Here is a 23,500-nt window from a genome sequence, read left to right as displayed (position 1 = left end):
CTAAAATTATTGGACAGATCATTTCATCTTTATATGTTGTCGAATGTGGTTTGTGAGTGACTGAGGGGGAAGATATATCTCAAAAGCAGATCTCGCGTGAGTGACGTGCCTACGCTAATGAATATTCAAATGAGAAATCAACCAACAGAGCAGTTGATGTGTCAGTCAGTCCTGGCTGGAGCTGAATGTGAAAAAGCTTCAGCGAAATGAAATGAACTCTGGCTGGATTCACTGTATCGACAGACGACAGGTACGACAGGTAAGACGAGTGTTTTCACTGCCGCCGCGCAGAGACTGATCGACCGTTAACTCTCAGTGTGCGCGACGTCATCAATCACTGATTCAAATCTGCTTTCGCGCGGTTTTTATCAACCATATAATATCAGCTCGATGTTTCAGGCACTTAAATACACATGGAAAGAATCAAAAACATGTAGTTTGTAAGAATATGTACACCGATGCCTATTTAATAATCGAAATAACCTTTTAAAATTGAGTGGGTGTTTTATTAACAGCAAACACACACTTACTGTTACTGTAAGGGCAGAAGAAAAACAAGTGACCCGTGGTGTCTCTGTCCTCATCACAGAATATACAGTTAGTTGGATCAAAGTTAAATCTGCGTGAGAGGAGGTCTCTCTCTTGAAGGATATATGTCATTCAATACTTTGAAGTGAAGCTCTTTAGCTCTTGGTGATAAAGGTAACTTTAAAAGTTTCTTCAGAGAAGAATGATTGAAGATAAGAGAAGCAGCATTTTGGCTGTGTTGCTTTGGGTATAAAGTCAGAGTAAAGCGATCACGGAACACTTTGTTTTGCAAAGTCCTACTACAGAACTGGTGACCAGCAACCACCAGTGAAGGGAGAAGGGACGCTTTGGATAACCATATCATAATGTTTACGATTGCACTGAAAATAAAATTTTGTACTAAAACATTGCCATAACTGTCCAGTAGATGTGTGACAGACCAAATGTTGTTTTCCATCCATTCATTGAAATACAGGGACTTATTTCTAAAGGGAATGAATCTGCAATTCCAGATGGGTACATCATGGGGAGTAAAATTGTGTTTGTACAATAGTTTCCAATATAACAGAACTTGTGAATGAAATGCAGACAGTTTTACAGGAAGTTTTGGAACATCAAAATCACAGCGTAAAAGTAAATCAGTACCTCCAATTTTTTTAAACAATTCCCTGGAGACACAATACCAGAAGCTACTACTGTTAGCTAGAAAGCATCTTAACCATTTAGATAAGGTTCCATTTATACAGCCAAAGTCTATGGCACCATCTTCATCATAGTCTTTCACTATAGTCGCTTTTTTCAGATAATGGGGTTTTCTTTTCCAGATGTAATCAAAGTTTAATAATGGTTTTTGCCGCTTTGTTGGATAGACAGAGAAAAGGCTGTAAACACACCTTGAAAGGCTTTCCATTTTGGTTATATAGATGCGACCAAACAGAGAAAGATCTGTCTAATCTTGATTTACATTCATCCATTTTGTTCCATACATTTATGTTTCGCTCAACTTAGTATCTTTGGTTAAATGTATACCCAAGTATTTGGCAGTCGGTTGTAACCCAGAAGTTTTTGAGAATAAGTCTATAGGTTCAGTAGCCTTTGGGACCTGCTCAACATTTTTTAAGAAACAAAGTGGTGTCGTCAGCCAGCTGACTTAATTTGGTTATCAAAGACATTTAACTGTTCAATATCTGAATTTTTGATGAGGATTGACAACATTTGTGAGGGTGAGATGGGGCAGCCTTGTTGTATCCCTCTGTTGATGGTGGAGCGAGGCGTAGTGCCACCCGAGAGAGATATTGAGCTGTTGGTGTCGTTATAAAAACATTTTATAGTGTTTCAACATTTTTCCCCAAAACCTCAGAGTTCCAGAGCCTTAAAAATAAAGGGGTGTTCTACCGTGTCAAACGCCTTGTAAAAATCCAAGAATATGATAAAGCCATCGTCCTTTATATGCTCATTAGACTCAAGTGAATCAAGGACAAGGCGAACGTTATTGTGTATTGATCTACCTCTCATAAAGCCTGATTGGGTGTCACGTATTATTTGAGGAAGACCCTCTTTAAGACGATTTGAAAATATGTGTGTTAGCAATTTATAGTCATTGTTTAATAGTGTAATCGGTCTCCAATTGTCCAAGACTTTGGGGTCTTTGTTTGGTTTTGGAATGAGAACAATTACACCTTGCCTCAACGTCTGTGGAAGTGATCGGTTGTTTAAAGCTTCTTTAAGTGTTTGCTCCCAGAAATGTTTCTAGAAGTTGTCTGCCAGGCCATCTGGGCCAGGGGAGCGGTCAGAAGTCAGACATTGCAACGCCTTTTCAAGCTCCTTATACGTGATCTCTGCCTCACATGCATTCTGGAAGTCCTCATTTATTTGGGGAATAAAACCTCTGATTTTATTAAAGAAGGCCTCTGTTGCATCAGCTGAGAATCTAGAAGAATATACGTTGCTGTAAAAGGAATACACTTCACTGGTTTTCATTAATGACCAGCGTTCCCATGTTATTTCTTTCCTGGCAAGTTTTCTCTAATCTACAGAAATAAGAAGAGTTTCTTTCTCCTTCCTCGATCCATTTTGCTCTGGATCTGATGAAGGCTCCATTTGCTTTTCGTGTATAAATATGATCTAATTTGGTTTGTAGTGTAAGTAGTTTTCTTTTGTCAGTATCCGTAAGCGTGGGTTTATTACAGCAGAGACTTATCTCTCTTGTCAAATTGGTCTCCTCTAAAAGGGCAGATTGTTGCAATTGTTTATTGAAAGAGATTGAAAAGTTTCTTATAGCTCCAAATGGGAATTTTTAAAATTCAGAATAAGACAGAGGGTTGGAGTCTTGAGTAATTTCATAAATGATGTCTTTAACCCCTTGGCTATACGTTTCGGATTGTAACAAGCTGGCATTGAGTTTCCAATAACCCTTGTTTCGTTTGTGATTATTACTGGGTTTCAAGGTGAGATTAATAAAGGTCAGATAGGGGAGATACTAAGTCTTGAGATTAACCCAAAGTCAGTCCTTGGTTTGATTGAACCATCCAGCTTAAACCAAGGGAAGTTTTTTTAAGTTGGGCTGTAGGTCGGACAGATTATGAGTGCTACAGAAACTGACTAATGAGGGTTATAGTGATGGTTATGAGACTTGGTGGGTGAGCGGTCTAACCATTCATTAAATACCATATTGAAGTCTCCTCCTAAGATAATATTAGTTGTTGGATAACATAATTTCAAATTTTTAACGAGACCATCAATTTCAGAGAGTAGATTTTTGTTTTGGTTTGTTGTTATGACCATAGACATTACCCAGGATAATAAAGTTGCCTTTCGTTTGATGCTGTCTCTAAGGCCCCTTGCATTGAATGAAATGAAACAGAAGTTAGAATCAACAGTGAACATTAAACAGGAACCCCTGTCCACTTAAGAAAAACAACCCTGGGGTATATCAGCAGGAGAAAACTGCTGTGGAATGTGAGCATAAGGCAGCGTCCCCTTAAAACAGTCAACTTGGATGTCCTTCATAGAAATGACAACAAATGTCTTCAGGTTAGACAGTGAGATGTTAGTGAGCCGATGTGAGAGGCCGCTGAGCTGCTTCATCTGAGGCCACACTGCAGATCTCTTGGTCAGACGCCAGAGCTCATCTCGGTAGTGCCTCGTAGTTTGGCTTCCTCTCTTCTGCCCAGGCAGTGCACGGAGTCGACGACACTGTCCATCTTGTCAGCCCAATGCGGAGCGGTTTTGAGTCGGATCTGTAACACCCTCTCGCTCATGTTTTCATTTTCTTGCTCTTTCATCCCGCGCAGTTTCAGATTCCAGCGCCGTTCGTAATGCTCTAGTTCAAGGACTCTTTCTTGTAAAGCGACGTTCTCTGTCCCGATGCTTTTCATCTCCTTTTCCAAAGTTTGAGTTTTGGATTGAGTCTTTTATTTCTTTGGCATCTAATTCCACGCTTTTGGCCACTTGTGCACTTCATGGCACTGTTGCTATTCATTTGCACATTGAGTTCTTGTAACATGGTGGAGAAGTGGTTAACAGCTTCTTCGAGTATTAGCACTGGATACCTCTGCTTCGTTTTTAGACTTCTTAAACGAGATAGGTATTTTAGTAGGGGTGTCGGGAAGAGGGGAGGTTTCCAAGTGGTCACCATCGGCATCAGCGCAGTAATCGTGAGGGAGATGTGCTGTGGCTGCATTAGCTTTCTTCATCTTGTTAGATAGCGGCACTTCAGAGTGTGGAACTCGCGCTGAGTAAGTCAGTGGGTCACGTATCCACGTAGTTGTGTTGGTGGAATTTTTATTATTAAAAGAAGGACTAGTCTGATAGTTTGGGGACAAACAAACGGAGCTTTTTGTTGAGCTTTACCGGAGTTAGACCGCGGAAGCTCTGGGTTATCGAGTGCTCAGCTCTGGGTTATCTTGCTTAGAAAAGTTTAGTCCTGTTTTGCTCTTTGCGCGTCCGCGTTCGTCATGCGTCGGGTCAAGTGTCACTCTTTCGCTGTAAATCGATGCGTACGGCCGTCTGCCAGAAGCTAGTTATTTTACTTTATAAAGTTTTAAATATAGATTTTTTTTTTTTACACAAACGTATCGCTTCTCTTCAGAAGGCTTCTAAATTATTTAATATAGGCTAACTCTGATTGTGTTCGTCTGACAGAAGAGTGTCACACACAGCTAGGACGGGTTGAGGAGAGTAAATCATGGGCTGATGTTCAGTTTTGGGGGAACTGTCCCTTTAAGTCCACCAGCCACACACTTCTGCCTGTGGGGGAGTAGATGACTTTATGCTGTAACTCAATAGACTGTAACAGCATAAACAGACTTTATTTACTAAAATATACGCGAGAATTGGAATATCTGTAATTTTACAGTTCATATGAATACTATAGATAAAAAGAAAAAACGTCACGTGACTGCGATGTGTCACGTGACACTCTTGCCGCGTTCTAGAATAACGAAGGATTGCATTAAAAAGTCGCCTGAGAATATTTTAAACTTCGTGTTAATTTAGTTAACGAGCTCGCCGTCAGCTTGGGCTCTAATCGCGTGCAAATCTGCGGGTGATCCGCGCTCGCCAATCTTTAAGTGTGAAATATTTAACGACGCATCAAAAACGCTCGCTGACACATCGCCGACACCAGACAAATATCTAGCATGCCAAATATCTGGAGCTGTCGGGCGACTCGATAGCCTGTGGTGTCGCGACGAGCAACAGCCAATGATCGGCTTGTTATGACATTACAAAGTCTTTGTGTTGTAACCATGTTGCCAAACCACAACAGGCTTTGCTTTTCATTATAATGTTTTACTCGCCTCCAACTCTCTCTGACAGACAATCCCTGCTGCCCGCGTGTGCTAATATATATATATATATATATATATATTTATATATTATTTTATTTGTTTATTTATTTTTTACCACCAATTTTGTCCCGTCGTCCATTTTCAAATAGACAATGTGCCATTGGAATGCCCATTCCCATTCCACTTCTTGCGCATGTTTTCGTGACAAAATGTGGTTTTGGGACCGGATAGAGTCGTTGGGTGACAGTTGTTGTCAGCTCGTGTAGTGTGTGACCCCCTGTTGCAGATCATTTGTGGTGAACACCACGACGACTTCGAGACTCAGAGCAAGTCATGTAGTCTGCACAGCACAGCGATCTGCCGACGTTTACAGTTGTGTAGTGTGAACTAGGCATTAGACTCAGTTGTGGATGTTCATCCGTGTAATCCGGTTCAAGCATGGGAATGTTGCTCTTCTTCAGGAATCACATTTAATGATTTCAGTTCTCAAATCACAATAAAATCCTCAGGCGCTGACATTCTACACACACACACACTGACAACAAATACAACACTGTTATTTGCTAAATGGTTTTATTCACTCAATCGTATATTTTTGATCCTTTGTAACATCTTTTTTTCCTCCTTCTGCCAACTCCAGTACATCAGTGTACCGTACAAAAATATATCTCAAATAAATGCAGTAATAAAAACAATTTAGTGCATTCACACTGATTCAGTGAAAGCCAGTAACGATTCAGCGTGAAGATTGAGATGAAATGATGAAGGTTTCCAGCAGTTAAGATCTCTAACATGCTCACAATTATGAATATGGGACTAAACATCTTGTGTTTTATATGTACATTATAAGCAGAATAATTGAACAAAAATAAACAGCAGTTGAAACCATGTTAGTAAGCGTCAGAATGCCAGTCGAGTCCACAGGAAGACTGAACCCAAACGTGCACACGTCTGCGTGAAACAGGGGTCTGAAGTGTAATTGGATTAAGTTTGTCTCGTGTCTCATTGGATTACGCAGAGAGGGCGGAGTTTATGAGCTATACTGGGACCAGCCACCAGGGGGCGATCGAATGTGTGTGAGACATGCTAGAACAGACCTCATTCACTCACACACACACACACACACACACACACACACACACTTGAGCTTCTTTTCCTTTCAGTGGCGTTTGGCAAACACTAAAGCTGCACAGCGCCACCTACTGCTGCTTACGACAATCACCGTACGATCCGTCAGAAACACTCTTAATCTCCCGACACTGATCCTGGAGATCGGATCAGGACATTCCTAATCACACATGAGTATGGAGAAAACATCTTCAAATATAGTGATGATCAGCAGTGCTGATGGGATTTGCATATTTTGATGAACTCACTCACTGGTCGACTCAACTTGAGACAGACAGTCACAGTATTTAACTCTGAAGATCTGAACATCTCTCTCTCTCACACACACACACACACACACACACACACACACACACACACACACACACTTCTGGATAAAGTTCATCCAGGGGTTTTCAAGCTGGAATTCATGAAATAATGGACATAAAACAACAACATACTAATACTGAATTTGAAATGAATTGAAAATAATTCTCTTGTATTCTTATATTTGGCAGAAAAAGATTCGGTGTTCATGCACATAACATTTGATGTCATATCTGGACAATGATGTGAAAACACACATTTAATAACATGGTTTGTGTCTTTTATAACGTGTTTTACTCACACAGAATGAACGATCATTTAGAAATGAACGTGAAAGAAGGTCATCCTCAGTTTTGTGGTTCTTAAAAAGTTTGAAAACCCCTGATAGTGAAAGAACATCCCAGAATTCCAGAGGATCCTGAAGGCGTCAGACCTGGATCAGCTGTGGGATATTCTGACCCGGATCAGCTGTGAGATGTTCTGGGATATTCTGACCCGGATCAGCTGTGAGATGTTCTGGGATATTCTGACCCGGATCAGCTGTGAGAGGTTCTGGGATATTCTGACCCGGATCAGCTGTGAGATGTTCTGGGATATTCTGACCCGGATCAGCTGTGAGATGTTCTGGGATATTCTGACCCGGATCAGCTGTGAGATGCCCGGTCCTGGATAGCGTGGACTCTCTGAGCGAGAGCTCTGAATGTGGGTCGATCGCTCGGCTCTGCAGCCCAACACTCCTTCATCAGCGCCTGGATCTGCAGGAGAACCGCACCGCAGGAGAACCGCACCGCAGGAGAACCGCACCACAGGAGGAGAACCACAGGAGGAGAACCGCACCGCAGGAGAACCGCACCGCAGGAGAACCGCACCACAGGAGGAGAACCACAGGAGGAGAACCACAGGAGGAGAACCACAGGAGGAGAACCACAGGAGGAGAACCACAGGAGGAGAACCACAGGAGGAGAACCGCACCACAGGAGGAGAACCACAGGAGGAGAACCACAGGAGAACCGCAGAGCCACAGGAGAACCGCACCACCGCAGGAGAACCACACCGCAGGAGAACCGCACCACAGGAGAACCGCACCACAGGAGAACCGCACCGCAGGAGAACCACAGGAGAACCGCACCACAGGAGGAGAACCGCAGGAGGAGAACCACAGGAGGAGAACCGCAGAAGGAGAACCGCACCGCAGGAGGAGAACCGCACCGCAGGAGGAGAACCGCACCGCAGGAGGAGAACCGCACCGCAGGAGGAGAACCGCAGGAGGAGAACCGCAGGAGGAGAACCGCAGGAGGAGAACCGCAGGAGGAGAACCACAGGAGAACCGCACCACAGGAGAACCGCACCACAGGAGGAGAACCACAGGAGAACCGCACCACAGGAGGAGAACCGCAGGAGGAGAACCGCACCACAGGAGGAGAACCGCAGGAGGAGAACATGATAATGCAGAGATCTGAGTCTGAGAGCTGTGCTTCAGTGGGAGCAGTGCTGGTTGGTATAGCGGTTCATACCGAACACCGCTGTTTATTTCTGTCATGATATGAATGTGTAATATAGCGGTGTGTGTGCTTTAACATCGCTGGTAACCCGTCGACAGTGTGTGAGAGGCTCTTTCCCTGCTCACTGCTGATGCTCAGGTGTGTGTGTGTGTGAGACGGGGAAGATGGAGAGGTTAATCACTGATAGCTGTAAAATTATATTACAGTGTTTCCCACACACTGGTTCACAATATCAACTCTGGCCGCCACTAATAGATTCTCCAAAAGGCTTAGACATGTTGAATAAACATGAGCGCTCCGTTTCACAGTATCTTTCTTTCTTTCCTGATGAAGCAGCGTTTATGAGCCGTTACTACAGCGCCTCCTGCTGGTGCTCTTTATAAACACTGCTAACCTGTATCAATACTGGTGTGGGATTGTTCTACAACATTCTCTCATGACAGTAAGATAGAGTCAATCTACTGCAGTGTTTCCTCTCAATCAGTAGAACACGCGGTAACTCCCAGTCGTGCTAGGAAAAATACCTCGTCATACACCGCGAAACTGGTATAATTGTGAAAAATTCCGTGATATAAATGTTTGGCCATACCACCCAGCACTAAGTGTGAGATTGTATTGTGTGTATGTGAGGAGTTAGTGAAGGCTTTACCTCAGCGGGACACCCCTCTGGAGACGGCAGACGGTAGTTCCTCTTCAACAGGTCGATCAGGTGATAAACGATCATCTGACCCTGTTTGTCCTCGCCCATCTGCTCCATGAACACCTGGAACCGCCACACACACACACTATTAGCCTGAGGAACCTGGCCGCCACAACACAGGCTTACCAGACGCCATACATCTCGTGTTTTTTTAGTAAGAGGATCTACACACCACCATACGCATAAAGCCTGAGCAAAAACCTTACTTTATTTAATGTATTTATATCACTTATTTTGTGAAATCTGAGTAAAGGGGAAATAGTAAAGCGTGACATTGCGTGATCTAGTTTAGCGCAGAATTCTGTTATAAACCATATCAGATCCAACAGCGCTGACGTGGACACCAGGAGAAACACTGTTCCTATGTTGAGTTAAGCCTGTTTTATACTTCTGCGTCGAACTCACGCCGTAGCTACGTCGTAGACTGTGTGTAGCGCGCGTACCCTGACGTGCACCTCTCCAAAAATGTAACAACGCGTCAACTCTACGCGGACACAAGCGCTGTGATTGGTCTGCTAGAACCCCTCCCTCGGGTTTCACACGCTCCCTCTCCAAGTGTAATTGCGTGTCAACGCGGACAGCGACGCAGAAGTATAAATGAAATCCAACGCTTTGCCTACAGCGTAGAGGCTCCGGCGTAGGTCCGACGCAGAAGTATAAAACAGGCTTAAGTTATAAAAGGCCTTTCAGTCCACAAATCACCAACATTCACCATGGCTTTACTGTAGTAACGCTCACTGTAACCATGGTATTGTGGCAGAAATAGTTGAATGTTTTTTTAATCCATCTCAGGGTTCGTACGACATTTTGAGAGTGACATTCAAGCCCTCCTCAAGTGCTTCACACTTCTCCCAGCACCACAGAGATCTGAATATTACACAATTTTAATGTTATTTTTAATGTGACTTGTCAAACTAAAAGTCTTAAGATGTAGAAAAACTAACACCTTGTGGCAAACAAACACTTTTCTTAAAACGACTACCATTATAACCAGTAGATGGCAGCAGAGGAGCACTTATTGACTAATCAGCCATTTCCACTCCCCAACGAAGTCACAAAGTCTCATGAAAAACTAACCCTTTTCTTCAAGTTGTGACTGCATTACACAGAAAGCAAGTAAAGAGCGGTTCTTTTATAGTCACTGAAGCCGTCGGTCGGTTCAGCACGACACTATAGAAGAACAATACCACATTTAATAAAGTAGAACATTTAAAATTTCTCTAAAAATGAGGTTTTTGCACGTTAGGGTTGTTAATAAAAGTCAATATGATCTGCTTATCAATTCATGCTTCACTGTTAAATTTCCAATAAACAAATAATATAATAAACAAGTAATATTATTAGTAATTGTAACGTCTAATGCTAATGTTAGCGATGCACGCTTCTCCACGTCACAGTTTGCCATCTGAGATAACCCTGCGGTCGGGTTTAAACCCAACACAACGCCACTCACACAAATGAATAAACATTAATAGTGTTTTTGAGAATGGATACTGTATCGCCAAACCTATCGCAATATTCTCAACATGTATCCATATTTTCTTACACCCCTAGTCACTATTTTACTATTATCTCATTTCACAGATAGTTTGTTTCTGTATAAAAATGTCGATACAATGTAAAGTATTTGCTCTGGCTCTTGTTGTAAGTGATTTTGTTGCGTTATTAAGCTTGTTGTTGCCGTTGTTCAAGCAGAATGTGTGTGTTTTAATGTCACGCGTCTGTTCTGAGATGATCACACACAGATCTGCATCGGCACTGGAGGGTCACTTACCGCTGGAGGACTGCAGCTTTTGTCACTGTATGTAAAGAGTTCATAGAGAACGACTCCGAAACTCCAGACGTCTGACGCCACGCTGAACTTGCTCTCGGTCAGAGACTCCGGGGCGTACCTTCATCACACACATCATCATCATCAACACATCAATAATGCTGATTCACACTCATAAACCAGCGTGTGATGAGTAGTGAAGCTCTCACCAGAATATGGGGCTTTCTCCGGGCTCGCGGACCGTGTAATACTCCTTATCCTGAGGGAGGACTTTAGTCAGGCCGAAGTCTCCGATCTTCACGTGGAACTCACTCTCCACCAGGATATTCCTCGTGGCCAGATCCCTGTGGACATAACGCTTCGACGCCAGGTAGTCCATCCCCTAGACACACACACACACACACGGACACGCATCACGCTCACGGTTATTCTTAATGAAGTGTGTATGTGTGTGTGTGTTTGAGAGTGTGTGTGTAAGTGTGAGTGTGTGTGTGTGTGTGTGTGTGTGTGTGTGTGTGAAACCTCACCTTACAGATCTGAGCTGCATACAGCAGGAGCTTCATGTGGTCGAAACGCTCCTTGTTTTTCGAAAGATAATCTCTCAAACTACCAAACGGTAGAAACTCCATGACCAGCCGCAAGTTCTTACGACCTGCAGAGAGAGAGAGAGAGAGAGTGTGTGTGTGTGTGTGAGAGAGAGAGAGAGAGAGAGAGACGTGTATATGTGCCGCCTCAGGACCAGCATGCATCAGTCTCTCACCTGCGCTGTAACAAACGCCCTTGTATCTGACGATGTTGTCGTGTTGCAGTGATCGCAGGATCTCGATCTCCCGCTCAAAGTCGCGCAGGTGTTCAGCTGAGCTGTGCTGAAGCTTCTTCACCGCCACCACCTCACCTGTGAGGAGGAGGAAGAAGAGTGAGGAGGAGGAGTGAGGAGTGAGGAGGAAGAAGAGTGAGGAGTGATGAAGAGTGAGGAGTGATGATGAGCAGTGAGGAGGAAGAGTGAGGAGTGATGATGAGGAGCAGTGAGGAAGAAGAGTGAGGAGTGATGAAGAGTGAGGAGTGATGATGAGCAGTGAGGAGGAAGAGTGAGGAGTGATGATGAGGAGCAGTGAGGAGGAAGAGTGAGGAGCAGGAGTGAGGAGGAAGAGTGAGGAGGAGGAGGAAGAGTGAGGAGTGATGAGAAGTGAGGAGGAAGAGGAGGAAGAGTGAGGAGTGATGATGAGGAGGGAGGAGGATGAGGAGTGAGGAGGATGAGGAGGAGGAGTGGTGAGGAGTGATGAGGAGTGAGGAGGAGTGGTGAGGAGGAGGAGTGATGAGGAGGAGGAGGAGGGAGGAGGAGGAGTGATGAGGAGGAGGAGGAGGGAGGAGGAGGGAGGAGGAGGAGTGATGAGGAGGAGTGATGAAGAGGAGTGAGGAGGAGGAGTGGTGTGGAGTGATGAGGAGGAGTGAAGAGGAGGAGTGAGGAGAAGGAGTGATGAGGAGGAGTGATGAGGAGTGAGGAGGAGGAGTGGTGAGGAGGAGTGATGAGGAGGAGTGATGAGGAGGAGTGGTGAGGAGGAGTGATGAGGAGGAGTGGTGAGGAGGAGTGATGAGGAGGAGTGAGGAGGAGTGGTGAGGAGGAGTGATGAGGAGGAGTGAGGAGGAGGAGTGGTGAGGAGGAGTGATGAGGAGGAGTGATGAGGAGGAGTGATGAGGAGGAGTGGTGAGGAGTGCTGAGGAGTGATGAGGAGGAGTGCTGAGGAGTGAGGAGGAGGAGTGGTGAGGAGTGATGAGGAGGAGGAGGAGGAGTGATGAGGAGTGATGAGGAGTGAGGAGGAGTGAGGAGGAGGAGTGATGAGGAGTGATGAGGAGGAGTGGTGAGGAGGAGTGGTGAGGAGGAGTGATGAGGAGGAGTGGTGAGGAGTGATGAGGAGGAGGAGTGGTGAGGAGGAGTGATGAGGAGTGATGAGGAGGAGTGGTGAGGAGTGATGAGGAGGACTGAGGAGGAGGAGTGGTGAGGAGTGATGAGGAGGAGGGAGGAAGAGGAGTGGTGAGGAGTGATGAGGAGGAGTGGTGAGGAGTGATGAGGAGGAGTGGTGAGGAGTGATGAGGAGTGGTGAGGAGTGATGAGGAGGAGTGGTGAGAAGTGAGGAGGAGGAAGAAGAGTGGGAGTGATGATGAGGAGGGAGGAGTGAGGAGGAAGAAGAGTGAGGAGTGATGAAGAGTAAGGAGTGATGATGAGCAGTGAGGAGGAAGAGTGAGGAGTGATGATGAGGAGCAGTGAGGAGGAAGAGTGAGGAGTGATGAGAAGTGAGGAGGAAGAGTGAGGAGGAGGAAGAGTGAGTGATGAGGAGGGAGGAGGAGTGAGGAGGATGAGGAGGAGGAGTGGTGAGGAGTGATGAGGAGGAGTGAGGAGGAGGAGTGATGAGGAGGAGGAGGGAGGAGGAGGAGTGATGAGGAGGAGTGAGGAGGAGGAGTGGTGTGGAGTGATGAGGAGGAGTGATGAGGAGGAGTGATGAGGAGGAGTGAGGAGAAGGAGTGATGAGGAGGAGGAGTGATGAGGAGTGATGAGGAGTGAGGAGGAGTGGTGAGGAGGAGTGATGAGGAGGAGTGATGAGGAGTGGTGAGGAGGAGTGATGAGGAGGAGTGATGAGGAGTGGTGAGGAGTGATGAGGATGAGTGATGAGGAGGAGTGGTGAGGAGTGCTGAGGAGTGATGAGGAGGAGTGCTGAGGAGTGAGGAGGAGGAGTGGTGAGGAGTGATGAGGAGGAGGAGGAGGAGGAGTGATGAGGAGTGATGAGGAGGAGTGATGAGGAGGAGTGATGAGGAGGAGTGAGGAGGAGGAGTGGTGAGGAGGAGTGGTGAGGAGGAGTGATGAGGAGGAGTGGTGAGGAGGAGTGAGGAGGAGTGATGAGGAGGAGTGGTGAGGAGGAGTGATGAGGAGGAGTGATGAGGAGGAGTGATGAGGAGTGATGAGGAGGAGTGGTGAGGAGTGATGAGGAGGAGTGAGGAGGAGGAGTGGTGAGGAGTGATGAGGAGGAGGGAGGAAGAGGAGTGGTGAGGAGTGATGAGGAGGAGTGGTGAGGAGTGATGAGGAGGAGTGATGAGGAGGAGTGATGAGGAGGAGTGATGAGGAGGAGGGGTGAGGAGTGATGAGGAGGAGTGATGAGGAGGAGGAGTGGTGAGGAGTGATGAGGAGGAGGAGGAGTGGTGAGGAGGAGTGATGAGGAGGAGGAGTGGTGAGGAGGAGTGAGGAGTGATGAGGAGGAGTGGTGAGGAGTGATGAGGAGGAGGAGTGGTGAGGAGGAGTGATGAGGAGGAGTGATGAGGAGGAGTGATGAGGAGGAGGAGTGGTGAGGAGTGATGAGGAGGAGTGGTTAGGAGTGATGAGGAGGAGTGGTGAGGAGTGATGAGGAGGAGTGGTGAGGAGTGGTGAGGAGTGATGAGGAGGAGTGGTGAGGAGTGATGAGGAGGAGGAGTGATGAGGAGGAGGAATGATGAGGAGGAGTGATGAGGAGGAGTGATGAGGAGGAGTGGTGAGGAGGAGTGATGAGGAGGAGTGATGGAGGAGTGGTGAGGAGTGATGAGGAGGAGTGGTGAGGAGTGGTGAGGAGTGGTGAGGAGTGATGAGGAGGAGTGATGAGGTGGAGTGGTTAGGAGTGATGAGGAGGAGTGGTGAGGAGGAGTGGTGAGGAGGAGTGATGAGGAGGAGTGAGGAGTGATGAGGAGGAGTGGTGAGGAGTGATGAGGAGGAGTGATGAGGAGGAGGAGTGGTGAGGAGGAGTGATGAGGAGGAGTGGTGAGGAGTGATGAGGAGGAGTGAGGAGGAGTGATGAGGAGTGGTGAGGAGTGATGAGGAGGAGTGATGAGGAGTGATGAGGAGGAGTGGTGAGGAGGAGGAGTGGTGAGGAGGAGTGATGAGGAAGAGTGATGAGGAGGAGTGGTGAGGAGTGATGAGGAGGAGTGATGAGGAGGAGTGAGGAGGAGGAGTGATGAGGAGGAGGAGTGGTGAGGAGGAGTGATGAGGAGGAGTGGTGAGGAGTGGTGAGGAGTGATGAGGAGGAGTGATGAGGAGGAGGAGTGAGGAGGAGGAGTGATGAGGAGGAGGGAGGAAGAGGAGTGGTGAGGAGTGATGAGGAGTGGCGAGGAGGAGTGATGAGGAGGAGTGGTGAGGAGTGATGAGGAGGAGTGGTGAGGAGTGATGAGGAGGAGTGATGAGGAGGAGTGATGAGGAGGAGTGGTGAGGAGTGATGAGGAGGAGTGGTGAGGAGTGATGAGGAGGAGTGATGAGGAGGAGTGGTGATGAGGAGGAGTGGTGATGAGGAGGAGTGATGAGGAGGAGGAGTGGTGAGGAGGAGTGATGGTGAGGAGTGATGAGGAGGAGTGATGAGGAGGAGTGGTGAGGAGTGATGAGGAGGAGGAGTGAGGAGGAGTGGTGAGGAGTGATGAGGAGGAGGGAGGAAGAGGAGTGGTGAGGAGTGATGAGGAGTGATGAGGAGGAGGAGTGGTGAGGAGGAGTGATGAGGAGGAGGGAGGAAGAGGAGTGGTGAGGAGTGATGAGGAGGAGTGGTGAGGAGGAGTGGTGAGGAGTGATGAAGAGGAGTGGTGAGGAGTGATGAGGAGGAGTGGTGAGGAGTGATGAGGAGGAGGAGTGAGGAGGAGGAGTGGTGAGGAGTGATGAGGAGGAGGGAGGAAGAGGAGTGGTGAGGAGTGATGAGGAGTGATGAGGAGGAGGAGTGGTGAGGAGTGATGAGGAGGAGGGAGGAAGAGGAGTGGTGAGGAGTGATGAGGAGGAGGGAGGAAGAGGAGTGGTGAGGAGTGATGAGGAGGAGTGGTGAGGAGGAGTGGTGAGGAGTGATGAAGAGGAGTGGTGAGGAGTGATGAGGAGGAGTGGTGAGGAGTGATGAGGAGGAGTGATGAGGAGGAGGAGTGAGGAGGAGTGGTGAGGAGTGATGAGGAGGAGTGGTGAGGAGTGATGAGGAGGAGGGAGGAAGAGGAGTGGTGAGGAGTGATGAGGAGGAGTGATGAGGAGGAGTGGTGAGGAGTGATGAGGAGGAGTGATGAGGAGGAGTGGTGAGGAGTGATGAGGAGGAGTGGTGAGGAGTGATGAGGAGGAGTGGTGAGGAGTGATGAGGAGGAGGAGTGGTGAGGAGGAGGAGTGATGAGGAGGAGTGATGAGGAGGAGTGATGAGGAGGAGTGATGAGGAGTGGTGAGGAGGAGTGATGAGGAGGAGGGAGGAAGAGGAGTGGTGAGGAGTGATGAGGAGGAGTGAGGAGGAGGAAGATTGAGGTGTGAGGAGGAGGAGTGAGGAGGAGGAGGAGTGAGGAGCAGTGATGAGGAGTGATGAGGAGTGAGGAAGAGCTCTCACCTGTGCTGTCCTGCAGTGGGTCGTAGCGGCACTTCTCAACGCTGCCGAAGTTACCCTGTACACACACACACACGGGAGTCACAGGGCTGAAGCGGGACAGCTGAGCGGTGTGTAGGGCTGGGAATCGAATACTTGTTATAAAATTTTAATTTAGATTCCTCTTATTGATTCCTTTGTGAGCATTTCAATATGACTTTAACCTGTTAACCGTTGCCAGAGCGCGGGCGCACTGAAGCGTTTTTTTTTATAAATAGTTCAAAGTTACTATCAGATTTAATGTTATACCTTGACAAACTATACATCATTACAAAGATATAAGACTCAAGTTTCAGAATTTGACCACTATTGTATTCTGAGAAACTTATAGCGACAGTTATTTCTTAATTTGTGTCAGGAGTTATGAAATGAAAAAATGAGTCGATACCTTTGATATGAATTATGCGCGTCAGCCGCTTTCATTCATAAAAAAACTCCCGTGCCGTCGTCATGACAGCGATACACAAAACAACGTCCTTCCGGGCTTTTAGCTAAAAAATGTGCAGATTTGGAGAAATATTGATATATTCTCATAGGTTTACATCAGATTTCTATAGACAGGAATAATATTTATTGAATTTATACCCAAATGCGTCGATGTAATCATTATGAGCGTTTGTATACCCTGTTAATGCGTTTTCAATTCATACCAAAAGCCTGAGGGCGCCCTCGCCGCCCTGTGCACAGTATTAGAACATGAAGAAGTGCCATAATCATGTGACAATCCAGGAAGCCTCGAACACACACACAGCTAACAAGAGATCGCGCTGTAACTATGGCTGTAACATGGAGATACAGTCGTTTTGAAGACAATAAACATGTTTGCTATGATATTTGAGTTACCTGTGTTTTTCAATCCATGCCAGGTATTTCCATAATAATAGATTATATTTATAATGTAATGCTAATCTATATAGACTATCATTGTGCAGAACAGTATACAATAGTATATTTTCTGTCTGATTTTTTTATCTGAAGCCAAATTAGATCACAGAAAATTATTTAAAATACTCGATTTGCTTTATAAAGTAAGTTTATAAGCACAAACATGGTTTTAATCTCATAAATTGTCGTGTATTGATGGTGTGCTAAGCTAACGTGCTAGCTAGCCCTAGGTGCACCTGCCACCTAGAAGTTATATTTTTATTATTTTTTGAATGCTTACTGAAATGTTTCTTTATTCAAGAAATGCATTTAAAACAGTTTAGAATGTAAGGGTGAACTTTGAGAAAATAAATTAGTGACTGAAACCATATGAATAGCATGTGAATAGCCAGTCGTTAGTAACTAATGCAGACAAAAGAAATGCATATTTAGAGCCATAACCTGGCTGGAGAGGTGTGAATGTGTGCAGGGGGAGACTGAGACTGAATGGGGCTCGTTTGCACCACAAAACAATAAAGACAATATACTGCATAGATGGTAAGAAGATGACACTAAATATCAGTAGCATTTTAGCATCAAATCAAAATAAAGTCACATGACATGGTCTTGAAAAACATTTCACTAAATACAGAGTTTTGGACTTATTATCTTAAGATTTTAAACATAAAATGTTTAGACATGTGGCATTAGCTGTAGTGCATTTCTAGACTGCTCCAGGGCCAACTTCAATTTTATTTTCATGAGGATGTTTCATAAAAAATAATTTCTAATAACTTTACAAAACTTTGAAGCTATTTATAACAATTTTTGTCATTATGACAATAATTAATTCTACATTACAATAAACTGCCAGGTGTCAGCTTTCAAATGAGATCATACTTGTGCTTTTAGTGCAAAGGGTTCATGAACTGTATCTGTTTCAGTTTGGGTATGTCATTTCTTGGGATTTTTCAAAAGTGGGGTTGCAGCTTAACAGGTTAAACAATTCAAGTGTGAGAGACTCTTTTCTGTCTTCATGTGTATCAGTATATTGGATATCATTTGTATCTATTTGTTGCAATTGCTAATTTTTGATCTGTTATTTTTTAATTACTGAGGGTTTACTTGTCTTTAATAATGCATGAAATGTATATTAGTTAGGCTAGTTGTTCTTCTATGGTGTTTTTAAACCACAGGCAAACGCTCCTTGTGTAAGAGTTTTTAGCCTGTTGATTTTACCTTATTGGAATCAAAATTAGGAATCGATAAGAATCGGAATCGTTAAAACTCAAGTGATACCCGCCCCCAGTCATGATGCTGATGACGAGGCTCACCTTGCCCAGCAGCTGGAGGAAGATCAGGTGTCTGGCCTCAAACTGTGTGGGGTCCTGATTCTCAAAGGCTCCAGCGAATCCCACCGGCCGGTTCCTGTTGGGAAGCGTCTCGCTCTCCACCAGCAGCTCGTAGTCTGAGGAGCACAGGAACGCAGGAGTCAGCACTGCGCTGGCTAGCCTCTCGTGCGCGCGTGAGATTAGCTCACCTGGCGTGAAGAGGCTGTTAAGGTCTCGGATCACGGCTCTGAACGAGGGCCGGTGCAGCGGCTCGTAGTCCATGCAGCTGTTGATCACACTAGCCAGTTCGGTCCACTTCGGCGCTGGGAGCTGGTGCTTATCCTCGTAGAACAGCAGCTTCTGTGGGACAGAGACCGTTAGAGAGAGAGAGACATTGTTAGCTGCAGCCAATCACGCGCAGCACACAGAGAGATCATTAGCTGCAGCCAATTACACGCAGCACAGAGAGTAGGGATGGGACGGTATGAAAATTTAATATCACGATTATAGTGACCAAAATTATCGCGATTATCAATATTATCACGGTTTTGTTAAAACGAGATGAAAGTGTTCAAAAAGAGTTGATGCTCACACTGAAGACATTTCAACAAGTTTTATATTTGAAAATCAACAAACAACAAATAAAACAAGCAGCTCTATGCACTTTTTAAAGCATTTCCTTCCTTATAATGACGGTCGTAAATAGCAACGCATTATAACACCGCACACATCCATTGTAACGGCCACCTGGCGTACGTTATTGTATGCATGCTGTTTTTATGTGAGCGCGCACGCACAGTGAGAGTGAGATTGATCACGCAGTGGAAGATGACCTCTCTACTGCCCGTTTTATTATAATGCGTTTACTTCCACTTTGACTTTTAGCGTGTTTTAGAGTGTTTTCTTTTCCCTTTTAACATTCGCTCTTCGACATGTATGTGAAGAGTGTGCTTAACTGAGAGAAAACATCTATAAAAGTCTCGTGGAACAGTTCATTTGCACTGTCTTGTATTCTTCATCTGGGCAGACTTCAAACTCTCTGACAGACGTTACAACATGTATCACAATGGACGCGCTCTCTCGTTTCATTCAAATACAACTTGCCGTCTTGCGTCTCCGTTTTTAATTGTATTGGAAATTAAATCAGAGTTGATTTATTGTTTACAGAGTTTGGTAATATCGTTGTGATCATCTTGTCTGAACGATTGTTTTGTACGCTGTACATAATGGATTTATAAACAGGTAGCCTAAGATTTAAAACATTAATCTCAATTCAATGTCCCCGTAACTATGTGGTAAAAAAAAAAAAAAAAAAAAAAAAAAAAAATCGGTGTAATAAGTGTATAATGAATATAAATTATTATCCCTTAAATGTCACTCTTAATAGTCTTGTTTGAACTTGTCGTTCGTCTTTGGCTAAACCACTTACCGCTGCAAACTTTTCTTTGCGGAAGCTTCACGTTTATTTCAAGTGATTGATATAAAATAGTTCAACTTAAAACAACATTTTATGCCCAATTATTTCCCAGACGTAGTTTTGGCATTGAGGTCAAAGTTAACTCGCCTTGCGTTCGCTATACAACAGTCGGTAATGGTCACACAAGGCGACTCGGCAGATCTGAAGTTTCCCCCTATTGCAGCGACTTTTTCTTGTGCATGTTCAGCTAGGGTGATCATCCTCAATTAAGTTTCCCTCAGGACTTTTGTTAAAGCCAAAATATGACCACACCTCAGAATTGGTTCTTTTAAAAGGCTGAAAAATCTCCCGAGCACGGCCACTGCCTTCCGCAATTCCTTCTTGAATAAAAAAAAATAATAATAATAACATTGCGCGCTGCGCCTGCGTCAGACTGTTGCTGGCTAAACAGGATCTAAAATCGCGATAATCAAACACGGTTTTAATGATAATTAAATTTTAAACGATATTACTAACCGTCAGTACATTTTATCGTGGTTTATAGTGAAACCGGTAATCATCCCATCCCTAACAGAGAGAGATCGTTAGCTGCAGCCAATCACGCGCAGCACACAGAGAGATCGTTAGCTGCAGCCAATCACGCGCAGCACACAGAGATCGTTAGCTGCAGCCAATCACACGCAGCACAGAGAGATCGTTAGCTGCAGCCAATCACACGCAGCACAGAGAGATCATTAGCTGCAGCCAATCACGCGCAGCACACAGAGAGATCGTTAGCTGCAGCCAATCATGCGCAGCACAGAGAGATCGTTAGCTGCAGCCAATCACACGCAGCACAGAGAGATCATTAGCTGCAGCCAATCACACGCAGCACAGAGAGATCGTTAGCTGCAGCCAATCACTCGTGGCACACAGAGATCGTTAGCTGCAGCCAATCACGCGCAGCACACAGAGAGATCGTTAGCTGCAGCCAATCACGCGCAGCACGCAGAGAGATCGTTAGCTGCAGCCAATCACGCGCAGCACAGAGAGATCGTTAGCTGCAGCCAATCACGCGCAGCACACAGAGAGATCGTTAGCTGCAGCCAATCACGCGCAGCACACAGAGAGATCGTTAGCTGCAGCCAATCACGCGCAGCACAGAGAGATCGTTAGCTGCAGCCAATCACGCGCAGCACACAGAGAGATCGTTAGCTGCAGCCAATCACGCGCAGCACACAGAGAGATCGTTAGCTGCAGCCAATCACGCGCAGCACACAGAGAGATCGTTAGCTGCAGCCACTCACGCGCAGCACAGAGAGATCGTTAGCTGCAGCCAATCACGCGCAGCACACAGAGAGATCGTTAGCTGCAGCCAATCACGCGCAGCACACAGAGAGATCGTTAGCTGCAGCCAATCACGCGCAGCACAGAGAGATCGTTAGCTGCAGCCAATCACGCGCAGCACACAGAGAGATCGTTAGCTGCAGCCAATCACGCGCAGCACACAGAGAGATCGTTAGCTGCAGCCAATCACGCGCAGCACACAGAGAGATCGTTAGCTGCAGCCACTCACGCGCAGCACACAGAGAGATCGTTAGCTGCAGCCAATCACGCGCAGCACACAGAGAGATCGTTAGCTGCAGCCAATCACGCGCAGCACGCAGAGAGATCGTTAGCTGCAGCCAATCACGCGCAGCACACAGAGAGATCGTTAGCTGCAGCCAATCACGCGCAGCACAGAGAGATCGTTAGCTGCAGCCAATCACGCGCAGCACAGAGAGATCGTTAGCTGCAGCCAATCACGCGCAGCACACAGAGAGCTCGTTAGCTGCAGCCAATCACGCGCAGCACACAGAGAGATCGTTAGCTGCAGCCAATCACGCGCAGCACAGAGAGAGATCGTTAGCTGCAGCCAATCACGCGCAGCACACAGAGAGATCGTTAGCTGCAGCCAATCACGCGCAGCACAGAGAGATCGTTAGCTGCAGCCAATCACGCGCAGCACAGAGAGATCGTTAGCTGCAGCCAATCACGCGCAGCACACAGAGAGCTCGTTAGCTGCAGCCAATCACGCGCAGCACACAGAGAGATCGTTAGCTGCAGCCAATCACGCGCAGCACACAGAGAGATCGTTAGCTGCAGCCAATCACGCGCAGCACACAGAGAGCTCGTTAGCTGCAGCCAATCACGCGCAGCACAGAGAGAGATCGTTAGCTGCAGCCAATCACGCGCAGCACAGAGCTCGTTAGCTGCAGCCAATCACGCGCAGCACACAGAGAGATCGTTAGCTGCAGCCAATCACGCGCAGCACACAGAGAGATCGTTAGCTGCAGCCAATCACGCGCAGCACACAGAGAGCTCGTTAGCTGCAGCCAATCACGCGCAGCACAGAGAGATCGTTAGCTGCAGCCAATCACGCGCAGCACAGAGATCATTAGCTGCAGCCAATCACGCGCAGCACACAGAGAGATCATTAGCTGCAGCCAATCACGCGCAGCACACAGAGAGATCGTTAGCTGCAGCCAATCACGCGCAGCACAGAGAGATCGTTAGCTGCAGCCAATCACGCGCAACAGAGAGAGATCGTTAGCTGCAGCCAATCACACGCAGCACAGAGAGATCGTAAGCTGCAGCCAATCACGCGCAGCACACAGAGCTCGTTAGCTGCAGCCAATCACGCGCAGCACACAGAGAGATCGTTAGCTGCAGCCAATCACGCGCAGCACAGAGAGATCGTTAGCTGCAGCCAATCACGCGCAGCACAGAGAGATCATTAGCTGCAGCCACTCACGTGCAGCAGAGAGCTCGTTAGCTGCAGCCAATCATGCACTGCACAGAGAGCTCGTTAGCTGCAGCCAATCACGCGCAGCACAGAGAGCTCGTTAGCTGCAGCCAATCACGCGCAGCACAGAGAGATCGTTAGCTGCAGCCAATCACGCGCAGCACACAGAGAGCTCATTAGCTGCAGCCAATCACGCGCAGCACACAGAGAGATCGTTAGCTGCAGCCAATCACGCGCAGCAGAGAGCTCGTTAGCTGCAGCCAATCACGCGCAGCACACAGAGAGCTCGTTAGCTGCAGCCAATCACGCGCAGCACAGAGAGATCGTTAGCTGCAGCCAATCACGTGCAGCACACAGAGAGCTCATTAGCTGCAGCCAATCACGCGCAGCACACAGAGAGATCGTTAGCTGCAGCCAATCACGCGCAGCAGAGAGCTCGTTAGCTGCAGCCAATCACGCGCAGCACACAGAGAGCTCGTTAGCTGCAGCCACTCACGCGCAGCACACAGAGAGCTCGTTAGCTGCAGCCAATCACGCGCAGCACACAGAGAGAGATCGTTAGCTGCAGCCACTCACGCGCAGCACACAGAGAGCTCGTTAGCTGCAGCCAATCACACGCAGCACAGAGAGAGATCGTTAGCTGCAGCCAATCACACGCAGCACACAGAGAGAGCTCGTTAGCTGCAGCCAATCACGCGCAGCACACAGAGAGCTCGTTAGCTGCAGCCAATCACGCGCAGCACACACAGAGAGCTCGTTAGCTGCAGCCAATCACGCGCAGCACACAGAGAGCTCGTTAGCTGCAGCCACTCACGCGCAGCACACAGAGAGAGATCGTTAGCTGCAGCCACTCACGCGCAGCACACAGAGAGATCGTTAGCTGTTGTCCGATCGCAGCTGATTGTGATGCGTATGGATCAGCTCGCCACGGTTCGACATGCATGTGATTCGCGGATTAACTGCAACATTTAACCATCGTAGAGTGAAAGTTTGTCATTTGGACGTGTTTTAT

At 46.7% G+C, this 23,500-nt stretch overlaps 1 protein-coding gene across 1 annotated transcript in view; it reads right to left on the bottom strand.

Moving 5' to 3' along the window:
• Nucleotides 1-5,868: 5,868 nt before the first annotated feature.
• The window catches only part of jak2a (Janus kinase 2a), a 38,118-nt gene continuing 20,486 nt past the window's right edge, over nt 5,869-23,500 (bottom strand). The window contains exons 13-21 of the mRNA XM_081390118.1: nt 18,517-18,667; nt 18,311-18,444; nt 16,077-16,131; nt 11,486-11,620; nt 11,253-11,377; nt 10,935-11,107; nt 10,729-10,846; nt 8,904-9,017; nt 5,869-7,507 (exon numbers count right to left, since the gene is read on the bottom strand). Coding sequence (XP_081246244.1) covers nt 7,397-7,507; nt 8,904-9,017; nt 10,729-10,846; nt 10,935-11,107; nt 11,253-11,377; nt 11,486-11,620; nt 16,077-16,131; nt 18,311-18,444; nt 18,517-18,667 — 1,116 coding nt within the window. The 3' untranslated portion in view covers nt 5,869-7,396. The remainder of the gene's footprint in view (nt 7,508-8,903; nt 9,018-10,728; nt 10,847-10,934; nt 11,108-11,252; nt 11,378-11,485; nt 11,621-16,076; nt 16,132-18,310; nt 18,445-18,516; nt 18,668-23,500) is intronic.

This window comes from Scardinius erythrophthalmus (assembly GCF_964197995.2).
Source record: "Scardinius erythrophthalmus genome assembly, chromosome: 17".
Classification (NCBI taxonomy): Eukaryota; Metazoa; Chordata; class Actinopteri; order Cypriniformes; family Leuciscidae; genus Scardinius; species Scardinius erythrophthalmus.
The sequence above is the reverse complement of the archived record's forward strand: the minus strand, read 5'-3'. Positions and strand labels throughout refer to the sequence as shown.